Genomic DNA, 17,506 nt, shown 5'->3' on the forward strand with positions numbered 1-17,506 from the left:
GTGTCTGAGTGTGCCTGGGTGTGCCCGGGTGTGCATGGGTGTGCCCGGGTGTGCCCGAGTGTGCCAGAGTGTGCCCGGGTGTGCCCGGGTGTGCCCGGGTGTGTCTGAGTGTGCAGGGGTGTGCCTGGGTGTGCCCGGGTGTGCCCAGGTGTGCATGAGTGTGTCTGAGTGTGCCCGGGTGTGCATGGGTGTGTCTGAGTGTGCAGGAGTGTGCCCAGGTGTGCCCAGGTGTGCATGAGTGTGCCTGGGTGTGCCCGGGTGTGCCCGGGTGTGTCTGAGTGTGCCCGGGTGTGCCCGGGTGTGCAGGAGTGTGCCCGAGTGTGCCTGGGTGTGCCTGAGTGTGCCCGGGTGTGCCCGGGTGTGCATGAGTGTGCCCGGGTGTGCCCAGGTGTGCATGAGTGTGCCTGGGTGTGCCTGGGTGTGCCCGGGTGTGTCTGAGTGTGCCCGGGCACACTCCTGCACACCCTGTCTGAGTGTGCCCGGGTGTGCAGGAGTGTGCCCGAGTGTGCCCGGGTGTGCCCGGGTGTGCAGGAGTGTGCCCGGGTGTGCCCGGGTGTGCCTGAGTGTGCCCGGGTGTGCAGGAGTGTGCCTGAGTGTGCCCGGGTGTGCAGGAGTGTGCCCGGGTGTGCAGGAGTGTGCCCGAGTGTGTCTGGGTGTGCCTGGGTGTGCGGGAGTGTGCCTGAGTGTGCCCGGGTGTGCCCGGGTGTGCCCGGGTGTGCCTGAGTGTGCACGGGTGTGCCCGGGTGTGCATGAGTGTGCACGGGTGTGCAGGAGTGTGCACGGGTGTGCAGGAGTGTGCCCGAGTGTGCCTGGGTGTGCCTGAGTGTGTCCGGGTGTGCCTGAGTGTGTCCGGGTGTGCCCGGGTGTGCCCGAGTGTGCCTGGGTGTGCCCGGGTGTGCCTGAGTGTGCCCGGGTGTGCCCAGGTGTGCAGGAGTGTGCCTGAGTGTGCCCGGGTGTGCCTGAGTGTGCCCGGGTGTGCCCGGGTGTGCATGAGTGTGTCTGAGTGTGCCCGGGTGTGCATGGGTGTGCCCGGGTGTGCAGGAGTGTGCCCGGGTGTGCCCGGGTGTGCCTGAGTGTGCCCGGGTGTGCCCGGGTGTGCATGAGTGTGCCCGGGTGTGCCCAGGTGTGCAGGAGTGTGTCTGAGTGTGCCCGGGTGTGCAGGAGTGTGCCCGGGTGTGCCTGGGTGTGCCCGGGTGTGCCCGAGTGTGCAGGGGTGTGTCTGGGTGTGCCCGGGTGTGCCCAGGTGTGCAGGATTGTGCCCGGGTGTGCCCGAGTGTGCCCGAGTGTGCCTGAGTGTGCCCGGGTGTGCCCGGGTGTGCATGAGTGTGCCCGGGTGTGCCCAGGTGTGCAGGAGTGTGTCTGAGTGTGCCCGGGTGTGCAGGAGTGTGCCCGGGTGTGCATGGGTGTGCCCGGGTGTGTCCGAGTGTGCAGGGGTGTGTCTGGGTGTGCCCGGGTGTGCCCAGGTGTGCAGGATTGTGCCCGGGTGTGCCCGGGTGTGCCTGGGTGTGCCCGGGTGTGCCCGAGTGTGCCCGCGTGTGCCTGAGTGTGCCCGAGTGTGCCCGGGTGTGCATGGGTGTGCCCGGGTGTGCAGGAGTGTGCCTGAGTGTGCAGGAGTGTGCATAGGTGTGCCCGGGTGTGCAGGAGTGCGCCCGGGTGTGCATGAGTGTGCCCGGGTGTGCCCAAGGTCAATTTTCCAGGGCAGTGCCCATATTCAGATCTGTCTCTGTGCTCAGTGCTCTTGCAGTCAGTGCACAGATAAAAGCATCCCCTATCTCCCTAGGAAATGCCAGATCACATACACAACTGCAGTCCTGCTAGAGAAGTCCAATTGCATTTTCCTATATAGAAAATAAGTTATCTTATCAACGAGGTCCCTATAGATTTATCCTCAATGTATTCCATCAAATCAGTGCTGAGCAGTGGCCAAAAGGACAAGTTACTGAAAGATTGTTTGCAAAAGTGCCAGGTGCTGTATATTTTATCCAGCACAGTTCACCTTCATTTCTCATAACCCAAACCTCTATTAGTGGTTAATGTGACACCAGTGCCAATGTTTGGCAAGCTGAACCAAATTCCATCATGAGTATCCCTATTTATCTCAGCAGCCATCCCAGGGCCCAGAACCTCCCCAGTCTGCCCTGTTTTAGACTCATGTTGTACCAAGGTGTAGTATAGTCTACAGCAGCCTGTGGCACAAAGCTCCATCTCTAGCAGTAAGCTCCAAAAAGAACAGAAAGTTCAGTCAGGGAAGGAAGAAGACAAAAATGTGATCTCTTCTCCCAGATTCATGACATTCATGGCATTCATGAAAAACTGAGCCAACGAACACAGTTTCACATCATCATGGTGGCACTGGTGTGCAGGACTCCTGAATTAGGCCAGTTTGATTTGTACCCCAGACTTCTTCAGAAGCTGAGGGTAACATGACATAAATTGAAGAGACTGAAAAACTTTCTCTATTCTGCAATTCCCTAAAGCCTATTAGTCTACACTTACTTTGCATCTGGCTTTATTCATAAGATCTAATGATGAAAGCATTCAAACTATATTAGCAGAGTTCTGTGAAAGCTCAGATCATCAGTGCACACAAAAGCACTGTGTGCTTTGACAGACATGTATTGCTTTTAGCAATACATCCTGGTAAGAAGTAAATAAATGTACCACTCCACAAACTAGCCTCTGTGAGGGTGGCTGCTGCTCCACAGGCAACCCCCAAAACTTGGTTCATTAATTTAAAATGAAAGTCAGATAATTCACATTTTATACTTTAAGAGGAATCAGTTAAAGTCATACAGAATTCATGCTTTGGAAGGGAGCAATGCATTTATGTCACATTGCCTACTACCAAGTCTTTGTAGTAGTACCAAGCAAGAATATAAATGTATAAAAGGAATATCATATTCATTTTGGTAGGTTTAAAAGTGTTCATGCTCCCCTCATGACAGAAGAATTTGTCAGCTCCCTCTAAGAAATATACAGGAACATTTAAGTTGTTTAAAATGAACCTACCACAAAATTATCTAAGGCATGGCTCCCCTCCTTTCCCATCTGCTTACAACAGAAAATAAAAGCTGGCTGTATCTGAAAGAGGAACACAGCTTTAACCTCCACCAGCCTTGGAGGTTTTGACAACCAGCTACTCAGTCAAAACACAGTAAATATTGATTTACATTTCAGATCAAAGATATGAACAAAAGACCAAAGACAGTGAACTTTCAGAATACATTGTATAACATAGAAATGTAAGGCATTAGGTCAAGTACTCCAAATCTTCCTCTCGAAATTGGTGACATTTTTTAGTCTTACTTCATATGGAATATCCTAAGACATTAAGCTCCTGAAAGGTTGATGAGAATCCACAGCAGGATGCAGAACAGATGTTATTGATGCTGCCATTAGTGAAAGGTGGGAAGAAATGAAGTCACTACTCGTGTGCTTTGGCAGCAGCCAGGCTGACAGGCACTCCCTGGCTGTCCACTCAGCACAGCCCCTGTTGGACACACCACAGCACAGACTTCCCTTCCTGGCTGCTGAGCAGAAAAAACACAGAAAGGAGCTTGGACATCTGGGAACTCTGCACTGCAGGAGGAGTTTTAGGAAAGCAGAAACTGGTCAAGATACAAGATAAATGGCCAGGGATGTAGAAATGTGAAAACATATGAAAAAAAAAGAAAAACAAGTGAGATTGGTGTCTTAAGGGAGTTATGAGAGACAGAGGAAGTTGAGATTGTTAGACAGGAGGAACTCAGGACACAAATCTGCATGAACATCTGTCTTTGTGAAGACTTTTTTCCAGAGGACAATTTTGTAAAAGCCAAAATTAAGAATGCTGCATGGAATCCAGTGACTCAGTCCAAAGAAATTCATTGAAAACTGCAGATGCTCTTTATTTCTCAAAATTTGTATTTGTATGTTTATTTCTATTCCAAATGTGCAAAGAATTTTATTTGAAAGCGCTTGTATTTCTGAAAAAAATTAATTTTAAAAAATTAATTTAAAAGATAATACAACAGAGGCATTTATATGAAGTGCCTACTATGAGAAACCTTAAACCCTAACAATGTGAACAATAATTGAATGAAAAAGAAGTATCAAAACACTACACAAAAATCTGACAAGTTGGATGAGCAACATCAAACTATATATTGACTTCTTTTTTTTTTCTTGTCAGTAAATATAAAATCAAAGGTGGAGAGAAAGGAAAATAAGCCCCACAGTTATCAGAACAAATAAAGGCTGTGTTTATCCCATCTCAGCACAAAAGAACACAGGAAATGTCAGAATAGAAGATTCCATTTTGACCCCTTGAAACCAATATCCTTCTTTCTAATATTTTATGCTGCTTCAAAGGAAATACTCCATGGCATTCTTGCTCTCTGTACAAACTATGTGATGGAGAGATGAAGAAATTCCTCTGTGAGTCCAGACAGCCATCCATTTTAACACTGGATCATGATGCTGCTCCTAAAATTCCAATTTTTATTCTTGTCTGGGCAAGTTACTAAAATTTTTAGGTACTGTAAACTATCTGCCTTAAGAAGGTCCCAATAATAGTAAATTACAGTGGTTACATTTTTTGTATATACACACTGCAATCAATGGGATAAAGACCATTGGTCCATTTCAGAGGCAAAACTCTGTGCAGCACTGGACTGGTGTGGAGATGGTTTCATTCTGAGAACAGCTTGAAGATTGTTTCACTCCAGACTGAGAACACTTCCCTCCAATTCACAATAGATAATGTGCTGAGTGCATAATACAGAAAATGTACAACGATTTCTTAAGAAATCATTGGCACCTTAATTGTGTTATAAAAATCAATAGTTTATCATTTAATGGATTTACTGGACAGAGAAGAGTGGCTATGCTATTTCAAGTTCCCACCAGTCATCCAGAGGCTGTTTTTCTTTAATCCTATTCAAAAATTCTCTGAATCAAAGAAGCATGACCGAACTACAAAAGGCATTACAAAAAATATCCTTCTACACTGCAAAGCTGAAATTAAACAACCAATACATTGGCATAGTTTGGGGTGTGTGAAGACTAACTCCTGTAAAGCACAGCAGCAGGTGCAAAGAGAACCTGCAAATTTTTTTCTACTCCAGCATAACTTGCCAAACTTAAGCACAGGTTGCTTCAATACTAAGGCAAACCATGGCAGGTTTTCACTTTTCCTGTATGCTTTCCTTGTTATTATATAGCTTTAATGAACTATCCTGAGGGAAAGAAGGGGATTAGCACATACACTGCATAAAGCTGATGGATCTTTCAGTTACAGAAATTCACTGACTTTCTTCAGATGAGACCACATTTTTTTAATCTGGAAACAGATACCAGTTGCCTCAAAATAAATCAAACAAAACATAAAAGAGGAATAAATGAATAATCTTTTTAACCCTGTGCTAATTGTCTTTCTACATCCATGAATGCTGGCTAACAAGTTAGGCATCCTCATTAAATACATCTTCATGATTTAAAGTTTTAATTGCCTGCTCTGAACTGAAATGTGGCCAACTGGTCACATGGGTGGATTCCTATAAAGCCAGACAAGACCTAAGCATCCAGTTTCAAGTATTACTCTCTGAGGACTCAGTGGCACTACACTCCAACACATTTATTTTACAGAAAGACTACAATTTTTTCCATGCTTTGTCAACATAATTAGTCTGGTGATGGAGAGTTGTCTCTCAACTCACCACTGTCCAGTGGGGTGTAAAGAACAGAGAGATGCAAATGGAATGTCTCTACAACTTTTCCATCCCTGCTCAGCTGTGTCTATCCCCTTGTCAGTCCCTTTGACCATGACCCTTCTGGAGTCTCCTTCTGTGTTTGAGCATCAGGACTATATGTCAGTGAGAGGAAACTTCATGAAAGTCTAATCTTGGAAGTAGACACCACAAAAATTGGCCCAACTCTGTTTTTTCATAACTATCCACAACCCTCAAATAAAGATTCTTACAGAAAAATCCTTATTCTTGAGGAATAAGAGTTCCTCAAGAACCTTATTGTGGGGCTTTGGAAAATAGGTTGCAAACTGATTCTCAATTTTAACATATTTACCCAAGAAGAGTCTTCTGCAAACTGCTGTTTTTTGAATCAAAGGTGCTACTCCATCTTTCTAAAAGCAAAGCCTTAAGATGATGGAGAGATTATATGCATCTCTCACAGAATTTATTTTGTTCTAGAAGATCAAACAGTCATGCTAATTAATGAATTTCACTTCTTTATTTATTTGAACGGTAATTCTATCAAAAGACCAAGGTACAAATAAAAATGAGAAAAAACCTCAGAGCTCGTGTACATGGGTGAAGAAGGAGGAAGCATTCTGTTGGAAATTGTTCAGAGAGCCACAAATAGTTGTGGATATAATGGTGACTAGGCAGTTAAATTACCCTGCCTGATGTAATCTTGTCAAACATACTCCTAGGAAGGTGAGCAGGAATGTTCAGAGGAAATGCAGAGTGGTCTGGCACTGGGGCAAGCCCGCCTTGGCTCCATGGCAGCTGTCACCAAGTGAAGGCTAGGCAGGCAGCAACTCACATCGTGTCTCCCTTCCCTGCACATCAAGAATGGCAAGAAGGAACTACAGAAAATTTCATAGGATGCCTGGGTATCTTCTTTTTTTAGTTTAAATAGCATTTATAATACATACAGATCTCAAGACAAAACATAGCATTTTACAAAATGCAGTATGAACTAGAAGGACAAGAGATCTCCAGACCACATGAACTGACAGTCTTAAAAAAGCACAAACCAAACCAATTCAGAAGAGTACTGTACTGAAGAGACTGGAAAATGGTCATTAGAGCTGAAATGGAGCTTTACAGAGGGAAGGGAGACTGCCCCAAGTGTGAGCAATGATATGTAATAAGGCTAAGTCAGGAAAGGATGAAGGAAAATACAGAACTATTCCTATGAATATAAACCCAAGCTATGTCAGTGGGGGTCCTTCAAAAATGGCTGGGTTTAATATCACACATCAGATATCTAATGCACATTGAATACTCTCCTAAATTAAATCAATTCATTTCCCAGCATGATGCTCCCAACTTCTCAGTATTTTAATTTAAGACAGGAGACCTAACCACACCTTATGCTTGGGTTATTTATGAGAAGAAGGGATGTTCATGTGTTCCATTTTCCTCGTCCAAGACACAATAGAAATCTCTTCACTGAAATATGTTCTAACATGTAAGGGGTGAAGATAAATGTATTTGAGTTCTCACAGTTATTCCCAAATTATTGCCCAGGCACTTGCTGAACACTCTGTACTAGTAGTTGTACACTGCACAGAGGCTTCAAATATTTAGCCAAAGAAAAGTGCATAGCCCAGCAGCTCAGGTATAAACTGCAGCCAACCTACAGGTGCAATCTCAAAGAATTAATCATAGCAAACACCTTGATTGTCTCATCACTATTTTTACAATGTTTCCCACATTAGCATAATTCCAAAACAGAATACAGAAGTATGATGTGCTCAGACTATGGATGGACCAAATTTAATGACACAAGATTCCATGTCAGTCTTACGTTACCTGCAATTTTTGGGTCACAAGATAGGAGGTTTTTTCTGTAAATCTGGGGGAAAAAAAAAAAAAAAAAAAAAAAAACAGGAGAAAGAAATTTCCCTCACAGTATGCCTAAAACCAGTTTCCAGTGGCAGCTGGCAAAGAGTACTTGGGCAGCCCAGTTTTGCCCCCAGAAGGCAGGCAGGTCTTCACACCTTCCACTCAGAGATGGCTGCTTCATACAACATTTTGAATTTAGGTTCCTCAGCCCAAATCTCAGTTTTTAACCAGAATTTCTAAACTACTCAGGCCTTTTCCTGTCAGAAAGGGTGCAGGGTTTTTAGATACAGTACTATGTGTAATTAATTTCAAAACGACTTCAGGGTGAACCATATGTAATGAACTATGTAGTTTCTGTTGGCTACAGAACTCCACAATGGTTTTTTAACCTTTCTTTTCCTATCATCATCTCTCTTCTGTCCTTGTTCTATTAACTGTTTTCATTTAATAACCTGTAGCTCTGCTTTAGTATTATTGTTTTCCTTATCTCCAATACCTAAGAACTCTAATCAGTGTAATCCAGAGTATGATAAAACAACATTGGATTTCTTTGAAAATCCTAAGGCAAAATGAGAAAGCCAAATACATCCTAAAACTGATTTAACTCATTCCCTTCCTTGGCAAAATCAGGATGGTACCTTCAGGACAAAAAACGAGGATGGTGAGCAGAGCAATGGTGAGCTGAGCACAGCGGGTCCCATGGCGTCTCAGTCCTTCAGTTCATTTATGTCATTATGCCGTGATGGGTCACAAGGTTCTTAATAATTGCTCTTCATAGAAACATTAAGACACGCTTTGAGGAAGAAAACGATATTCCAGTTCTTTTCTGTGAAAAGGCTACGAAGTTTCATGAGGAAATGCTGTGATCAAAAAAGCAGTCACTTCAAGGGAAGATCTTCTTTGACTAATATCTCATTATAAAACCCCAGATCAAACTGATTCCCCATAACCTTGTTCCCAGAGGTTTTTGAAGCCATCGGGAGGTGTTTGCTTGTACTTGTCAGTGATGTTAAACTAATGGGGCTGTCCTCGCTTCCGTCTCACAGGGAAAAATGCCAGACCTCCGAGGCCACTGTAATTCCTTAAAAACCAAGGACTTTGATGTGGCTGCTGTAACTCACCCTTCATCCCTCAGAAAACAAAACAAAACAAAACAAAAGAGAAAAAAAAATGGTAATGCATCCTTAAAGGGGAAAGGACAAATATGTTTCATGAGTTGACATATCAACATTTGCACTGGGCGACACGGCGTCATTTCCCACACGCTTGGGGGCACCTGTGAGGGGCCAGCGCAGGCTCTGCCACAGCCTCGGCCATTTGTGAGTGTCTTGGTGCGGGGCCGGGGACCTCGGGCCCGCAGCCCCCACGGGCCACCGGCACCCCCGCACCCCGGAGCCGCCGCCGCCGCTGCTGTCCCCGAGCCGGTACCGGCCCTCAGGGGCCGCGCCGCCCGCGCCGCCATCTTCAACGGCCCCGCCGCCCTCACCCAGGTGAGACCCGGCGGGGACGGAGCGCCCCGGGCTCAGCGGCCCCGGCCCCGATCCTGACCCCGACCCCGATCCCCGATCCCCGTCCCGATGGCAGCCCCGGCTCCGGCGGAGGGGCGGGGGATCCGCGGCCGTGCCGCTGTAGCTGCGCAGCGAAGGGGAAGCCGCAAGTGTCGCGGTCTTGTGTCAAAGCGTTTTGCGGTCCAGTTTTTATAAAGCGAAAGACTCGGTTTTGAGTTATTTTTCCCCTTAATTCTGCGCGTTGTGCATAAAAGCTTCGCCCGATGGAGCGCCAGTAGGCTTGCAATAGCTTATTAATGGTCTTTCTGCTCATTTATTATGGTAACTTGTATTTTGAGAAAATATATGGTGGTGTTACAAACTCAGCTTTAAATATTTAATATGTGGAATTCATTTGTCTGGGAGATACTAAAACCCTTCATCAGTGATGAACTGCTCTCCCTGGTGTGTCCCAGCCACCATAAATCAGCTCTGGCTTTGGGCCTATGATGGTGAGTTATGTGTATGAACAGTCTTGGGTCTGAGCCTGTGTGCCCTGCCAAAAATAGTGTATTCGTGTCATTTTTCAATGCAAATTACTAGTATGTGCAAATTCACTTTATTTTGCTTCACAGATATGACTTTGGAATAAAAAAAACTCAAATAAGCATTGCTTTTCCAACACTGGGATATCAAACAGAAGCTTGCATTTTTATACTTATGTAAATAGTGCCTTTTAAGATAAGGGACTAACCATGACTATGAAGGGTTTTAGGTCTGTGTCAGTCTGTCCATCCCTGTCTGTCCTGGATTTAGAGCAGTGCTTAGTACTAATTAGATTAAGAAAGCATGAAGGTCTGTTTGCATTTGCTGTTTGTGAGATACTCTTTTTGCTTGTTACTTTCAAAGGACCAGTTGGTGGAATCTGGGACTACATAAACACCAAGTTTTATTGAAATATACATGAGAAGCTGTCATAGAATGGAGATATTTTTGCAGAGTCCTGAGTGGCTTGGGTGAATGGAAGGAATATGGGACCCTTTGGATACTGCTACTTTATTGTTGATGTAAGAAGCATGGTGAAACCAGCAATCAAAGTCACTGCACAAACCAAGACATCACAAGGTAAATTCAGATAGGAATCTATTCAAAGATAAATATCTTCCATTATTGCTTAACTTTATAAATTACTTTCTTGATTATTTGTCATTGACTGATATGTTAGGCCTGTGTTTCCAGTTGGACAAGCATTCATGGTTCATGGTTCAGGGCACTAAAAAAATAATTTTCATCTCTGACTGAAAAATGAGAAAGCTACTAATCTGTGGCATTCTGCAAAGATGTCATATGTTATCTGATAACTATGCAAAAAATTGAGGACTTGCATTTCAAATTGCTGGTGATTTTTTTTCAATAGACCCTCTTGATTTTAAATACTCTTGAATTTTAGACTTTCTGGAGGGACCTAGAAGAGGGAAGGTGAAAAGAGGAAAAATACCCCAACTATCAATTTCCAGACTGTTCTCTCCTTTAAGAATAGCTTACTATAATTGAAGACAATAATACTTGATGCATAATGGAAGCACTTTTTAACATTGCCTCAGTAATTACGTGACAAATATGTCATTCACTTAATGGTTTTAGTGGCTACCAAAGCCACTTAATAGTAAAGGTAATTTCTAGTCTTCATTTGTAGTAATGAAATTTGGGAAGTTATAATTAAGCAATATAGGAGCAAAGATGTATTGCAGTGTCACTTGCATTATTTTTCCTGCCTGAATGAAAAACAAACTGACATTTAGCTGATTTCACAGAGGTGTTTACAGTGATCAGCTTTGTAGCTGAATGACTTGTCCAAACACAAATGCTTGGAAACTTTGGTCAGTTTACCTTCCACTGAAGTTGGGAAGAGACACCTGGTTATGAATTTGGTACCTACCACAGTTTTCTGAGTCTGCATAGAATATGTTCTGCAAATTAGCAGATAAGCTACCTTGTCCATATGAATATCAGTTTAAAACAGCTACATTGATGACAAATTTTAAGCCAGAATAGTGGTAGTAGTCCCTGAAAGAGATGAGCTATGTTTTTTTCAGTCTAAGAACTGAAAACTTTCTGTACAGTGACTTTTAGATCAGAATTCCTCACATTTATTTAGTCCTGATGTTTTTCCTGAGATGTAATAAGGCATAACAGAACTGCAGAATATGTGAGGGCTCTGCTAGGTGCATGATTCTTGGCAAGTCTGAAACTGATCTTTGAAGCAAAAGTTAAAGAAAGTGCTTTGACCCAAGGAAAAAGAAGTGTATTCCTTTGCATCTCCTTCACTTAAAATCAATAATAAATAAAAACTGGGCAATGGTGAAATCCTCAGTCCTAAAATGACAATTTGGCAACTTGTAGAAATAAGTCTTACCAAATATAAATTAGTCATCTCTTGCATGGTTTTTGAATAGCTACAATAATTTTGCTTTCTAGAGAATGACATAATAGATAAAATAATTTAAAAATACTCCATGGTATTCCTTCAATTTTATCTTCTAATCCTTTAAACCTCAGAGTGTGAGTTACAGGGGAGATACACTGGTTGTAAATGTCCTGCAGGAGGGTTTGGCTCCTGTCTCTCATTCACTACAGATCCTTCACATATATATTATAAATTCAGAACAGTAGGTCACTGAGATTAGTTTCATGATGCCCCTACTTCTCACTAAGACATGAACCATACAACTTTGAGTAGTTCTGGCTTGTTCAAAGGCTGTAGATAATAACAAAGATAGGGCTGCAGACAGAAAAATGAGCAGTGATTTCAGAAATAAGTGATCTTTATGTTAAGTGAATATTTAGAGAGAAGGAAAAGTCAGATACACTTGGTTTAGGAGTGCATTCTTCAAAAGGTATTTCTGAAATGTCTCATTCATAATTAAGTGGCTCAATATAAATATTAATGTAGTAATTTTTTAAAAAATGCCAGCAAGTGGAAAATCTGTATAGAAAATAAAGGATAATGCAACTGATGTTTTAGAAGTGCAGTGACCATATCAGTTAAATTTGATCAAAATATTAATTATAAGTTTTGACGGTCCTGTTACAAATGCTGTGGGGTTTAAATTCATTTTCCTTATAATAAAAAAATTTTAAATTACCTAATATTTCTGGCAACAGCATGGGATAAATTTACAATATCTGCTTGTTTTTCTGTTTTTATTTTATTTACAGACAACTTTAAGATTTAATTGTTGCTAATTAAAATCAGTGTGGATAAATATCAATAGATTTAATCATGTTTTCATAAATGAATGATTATTTACTTTTTCAAATAGAATGCTGCCCTAATCCTTTAGATGAATTCATTCTTCATGAACTCATGCATATTGTCAATGAATTTCTAGTTCATTTGTAGTCATATATGTTTTCTTTTTTTTTTTTTAACTTTGTTACTTTTTCGTTGTCAGAGCTGAACTGTTCATCATGAGAAGCTGTATTTATAATCACCTGGTCAGCATATTGTTTCCATTTGTTAAAAAAAAACTGGTTGCAGTCTGAAAAAATATCCAGTAGTTAAAAATAATTTAATTCTTAAGTTGTTTGTACCCAAACTGAACATGAACAGAAGAAAGTATATCAAATAAAAGTGAGGCAGAGTCTTGTGAAAGGATTCTTGTGTGAGTTTAGGAGCACTTTCAGTTCTCAGTGAAGGTGCTTGTTGTCTCTTGTGGCTGATTTCTCCCTGTCTTTGCAGTGACAACTCCCTTTTATGTTCAGGGTCTCTTCACTCTCTGTGGATGCCAGGTGGGCCCCCAGACACTCAATGTGATCAAAGAGGGACGTCCAGTGTCAGTCCCTTCCCTTTCCACTGTTCCAATTCTCTAACTGCAGACATCTCTTAATTCCCAGTGACTTGAGCAGCCCTCAGATAACTGAAGTGCTTGGTTTGAGTCTTACAGTAATCATCCTCAAAGAAGAGTGCTGAATGTGAAAGATAACTTGTCTCAGAAGTCTCTGCCAAATACCTCTAGATGGAGAGATTTCTGTTACAGCTGTTCATGTTTCTACTTTTCTATATTGAATGTTAAGCTCCTCTTTAATGGATTTTAATGTTTTCCAGTAGGCACTTGACAACAGAGAACAATAAAAAAAGTGTTAAAGATTATTTTTAAGCATTTTTAAAGAAAGAGAAGGTCTTCATTGATTAAAAATTACTAGTTCTACTTGGAATATAAGAAAAGGCAGCCCTGAGTACTTGATGCACAAAAAGAATGTTTTCCAAGACAGTGTCAATATTAATATTATTTTGGTGCTATTTCTTTTGCAGTAGCATTCTGATGCAGTTGATACACATTTCTACTCAGAAAAGTACTTCATAATAATATTCACATATTTTAAAATATGTGAATATTTTAATGGAGTGTCATTATAGGATCTTTTCATGTCAAATCCTACATAAAGTTGTTTTCTTGTTTTTCAGCATAGCTTGCAAGTGTCTTTACTGATTGAGAAGCTAAAAGTGTTTTCTGCCTATGAAAGCTGGAAAAATGTTCAGAAACCACTATCAGGTAAAACAGAAATCATTCTAATTTTTACCCACTCTCACTTCATCTTTGAGAGAGCTCAATTAAAATAGCTTATTCTGAGATGCAAAAACTCAAGCCACAGGAGTGTTTTGGAGTGTTTCATAATTCAGTATTTTTGTAGAAGTGTTATGAAGTACTGGGTAGCTGTCAGGTCTAGAATGGGCACAACATGAGTTTGCCAATGGCTTTTGTTCTTTACCCTTGTGGGCCAGGGAAGGCACATCTGCTTCCATGCAGTCATGGAAGGAGTCCCAGATCCCAAGGTGTAGTCAGAAAAGGGGCTTGGTTTATTCCCTTGGTCCAGCACAAGCATGTGACAACAGCAGTCACATTATTTGGAGCTTCATTATCCCTTTGACTCCTTCCTGGCCTCTCTTTCCACCACACTTTGCCCTCCCTCTCTCTGCACCAGTCCCATCCCAAGAGAGCAGCCCACCACAACTGCATTTTCCCCACTGGTCCCAGATAAGCTACTTCTGTACCCAAAATTGATATTCCTGATGCTGTTCCCTAGGCTGTCTCAGCTTTCCATGGAATTTCTGATGCCTAGCTGCCACTGGCTTAGCAGGACTGTGCTCCCAAAGATGCTCCATACTCCCCTCCAGTTGATTGTGGAGTTTGGCAGCTTCTTGCCTAACTTCACTGGGGCCCCTTATGAGACCTAACAATCCTCCACAGCACCAAGTAACTTTGTCAGCAAAAGAAGCATCACTGTTTGTTTGCCATTTTCTCATGTCATATCTGGTATTTTTCCATGTCCTGTTCAGTTTAACCTCAAATCAGGGCCAACTCAAGGGCTGTGCTAGTAACAAAATGTATTTGTAAAGATGGAAGAAAAAGCCACTTGTTTAAGATTTGCTGCAAGCACATACAGCTTGGCAGTTAAAAATCTTTCTTAACTTTTTGAGAGCTTGATCCTGTAGTCCTTAAATGAATCAGGTAAGTTGGAAATTGATAGTATACCATATTAAAAAAATTCATCCATTATTAGTTTAAAAAATATTTTGAGTGCAATTTATGGAATGCCATTTTGAATTTCCTAAGTTCAGCCACTGGATCAGCCATGTGGCTGGAGCTGCCAGGTGTGTGTGGGCAGAGGAAAATACCTAATTCATATACAGTGCAGAGTTGATGTTCTCTGAAAAACTAATCTGAGGAGCATTTCTTTTGCATGCCCCTCTTGCTCATTCTGACTTGCAGGCAATTGCTTGGGCAGCTGAGCATAAAGAGAATTGGGGAGTGCAGGCAACTAGAAATGAGAAGGGAATGGCAGAGTCGTGATGATTGATTAGGTCAACCATGCTGCTGAAAAATGCTTAGCAAACTGTAGGCTGAGTGCATCAGATGTCACAAAAAATGCGACATCAAATGGCAAAAATCTAGAAGTGAGTAATTCCCTAAGCAGAGGTGATAAAGCCAACCTCCCCAAGAGCCTGTGTTTGGATTCCTTGAGGTCCAGTAGGCACATGCTCAGTGTCAGGAGTTTTCACCTGACAGGCACATCTGTAATAATCTTTTTCCAGTTGTAATTCTGCTCCCTTATGAAGGCTGTAGCCCTTTTCATGGTGATACTGCCTGGAACAGATCTACTCCCAGGCTGCTTAAGTTGGCTCAGAAAAGTTAGTAAGTTTTTGCTAGGTCAAATCAGGTTGAAATTTGGTAACTAGTAGAAAAGTTACTGCAAAATATGTAGGCAGAGTCATTCACATATGTAGATAAATGGTGTAAACTTCATTTCCTTTGGAAATCAGACAAAACATCCTATCTGCAACACCTTTTATTTTTTAGCAGCATGTTTTAAAACTCAGTTCATTTGGCATATTCTAGAAATAAATCTTATCTAAATATAAATTAGCCATCTCTTGCATGGGTTTTGAATATCTACAATAATTTTGCTTTTTAGAGAGTGATATAATAGAGAAAATAATTTTAAAATACTCCTTCAATTTTATCTTCTAACGCTCTAGTAAAGCCAAATATTGACTACATGAATTGATATGTTATAGTAGTCTAGAAGCTGTAATTTATATTCTGCTGTCTGACTGATCAGTAGTACTGGCTGTGGTAACAACATGATGCAGAGGGATTCTTAGGTGCTCATCTTGACCCTTGACAATTTAGTGCTGAGCATTTGACTAGATGATGTATCCTTAAACCATTTTATCATAGGGGGGCCGGTTTGTTGAAATATTCAGTGCTCAAGGCAAGAACCCAGGAGCAAAATGGAAGATTTTTGGCAACCCGTCAGCTATATCAAAAGTAAGTTTTTAAAGAAATCTATAAAACCTAGAGTATAAACCAGAAAAATGTGAATGAAGCTTAAAATTAGAAGGTAATGAGGGCTTTGACCTGACAGTGGAGTTGTCACTTGCAGTTCTATCATTTTGGCAGACTAAATGACTACTTAAATTACTTCTGTATGCCTGCTTGCAGACTGAGTTGGTCACAGTGTAATTTTACAGTTTAAATATTTAGAAAGTAATTTTGGCACTCTGGTAACCAGTGAATTAAGCTTTGCTCACTGAATCGTGAATCCTGTTTGTCAGCAATATTTGTTCATAAAACACACAAGTAAAGGACATATTTGTGTGGATTATATTTTTGCCATCAGATGTGATCCAGTCATACTTGCAGTGCCATCTGTATTTTTTGATGTTACTAGCATGGTTGGTTGACAGGAGGAGAATTCTATCAGGATGCTTATGTTTGTTGTTCCTTTCTGTAGGAATACGACAAAGAACTAAAAGGCTTTGTTTTTGTACTTGAAGGAAACAGTCTAATCAACAAAATGAAGCTACCAAGGGAAACCAAACAAACTTGTGAGTATCAAAGAATTCAATGTCTGTGATGCTGTTCTGATTATTACTTCACTCTTATATTGGAATGCTAAACATTATTCTCCCTTAGTTCAGACATAATTCAGCATGGAAAAGTTTTTTAACTTTTTAGCAGGTCAATTACAAATAAGTAAATCTTACAGAAATGCCATATTAGAGTAAGTGCTGTAGGGAAGGTCTAACATGTCCTGGTGCTGCCAAGGTCACTTCGTACCTGATCCTGCTACAGACCAATGTCTGATAAATAACCTCTGATTCCATTCAGCACTTAATAAAGTCAGTAATTCTACTGGCATTAATGAATGGAGACTAGATTCTTGTCCCCTTTCTTATTTTACTTTTTAAAGAATTTTTGGTTTTGTATCAAATAAGTGCTAGCAGTACAAGAAATTTATACCCAAATTTCCTCTGTGTTTATGTAAAGAGTGTTTAAGGGTACTGTGGAGTGTTTTCCCAGGATGTCTGTTGAACCACAATAATCCAGAATCCAAGCAGTCTGAAATACACTTCTGCAATACAGAAGTCATCATATGCCTTAAACTCCATGATAGGGTGCTGTACTTTGTAAGGCTTGTAGGAGTGACTTGAGGTGGCTTAGAATTAACTGCTTGCTTTTGAAGAAAAATTGAGATGGTGATTTTAAACAAATGGTATGGGAATCTTCCAGTGTACTTCTAATATAAGACATAATTTTTTTCCAAAAACCACACACAAAAAAAAAAAAAGAATACATTTTTTGGGCTGATGACTCTGTAAGGCCTTTAAGTTTAGTCTGATTTTCATAAAAGAAATTGGCTGTTATCTTCATTAAAATTAATATTAATGCAATGTATATTTTGGAAAAAGCAAACTAATTTATTTTCAATGGTCTAATAAACTAATATAGCAAACAGTAAACAATTAAAAGAAAAACAGTTGCTAACTGTTGATAAATATTAAAATGAGAATTAAGAATTTATTGTGTGGGTAATCATTGCTAAAAATAGTTTGGTTTTAAATTTACTTTAGCTAATGCTGCAATACTGCAGTCAGGTTTCCAT

General features: G+C 41.2%; 1 protein-coding gene across 9 annotated transcripts in view; it reads left to right on the top strand.

Moving 5' to 3' along the window:
• The window catches only part of CFAP20DC (CFAP20 domain containing), an 88,118-nt gene that overhangs the window by 11,540 nt on the left and 59,072 nt on the right, over positions 1–17,506 (top strand). For 2 of the 9 annotated variants that reach the window (XM_071439472.1, XM_071439475.1), the window contains exons 1-5: positions 8,745–9,058; positions 9,965–10,180; positions 13,524–13,611; positions 15,799–15,888; positions 16,355–16,448. In XM_071439472.1, the coding sequence (XP_071295573.1) occupies positions 13,576–13,611; positions 15,799–15,888; positions 16,355–16,448 (220 nt within the window). In that variant the 5' untranslated portion in view covers positions 8,745–9,058; positions 9,965–10,180; positions 13,524–13,575. Of the gene's footprint in view, positions 1–8,716; positions 9,059–9,249; positions 9,398–9,964; positions 10,181–13,523; positions 13,612–15,798; positions 15,889–16,354; positions 16,449–17,506 lie in introns of those variants that run through there. The other 7 variants (XR_011681138.1, XM_071439476.1, XM_071439480.1 and 4 more) reach the window with 6 other exon arrangements.

Source organism: Agelaius tricolor, unplaced genomic scaffold (genome assembly GCF_023055355.1).
Source record: "Agelaius tricolor isolate 1412-34295 unplaced genomic scaffold, bAgeTri1.0.p SCAF_14, whole genome shotgun sequence".
Classification (NCBI taxonomy): domain Eukaryota; kingdom Metazoa; phylum Chordata; class Aves; order Passeriformes; family Icteridae; genus Agelaius; species Agelaius tricolor.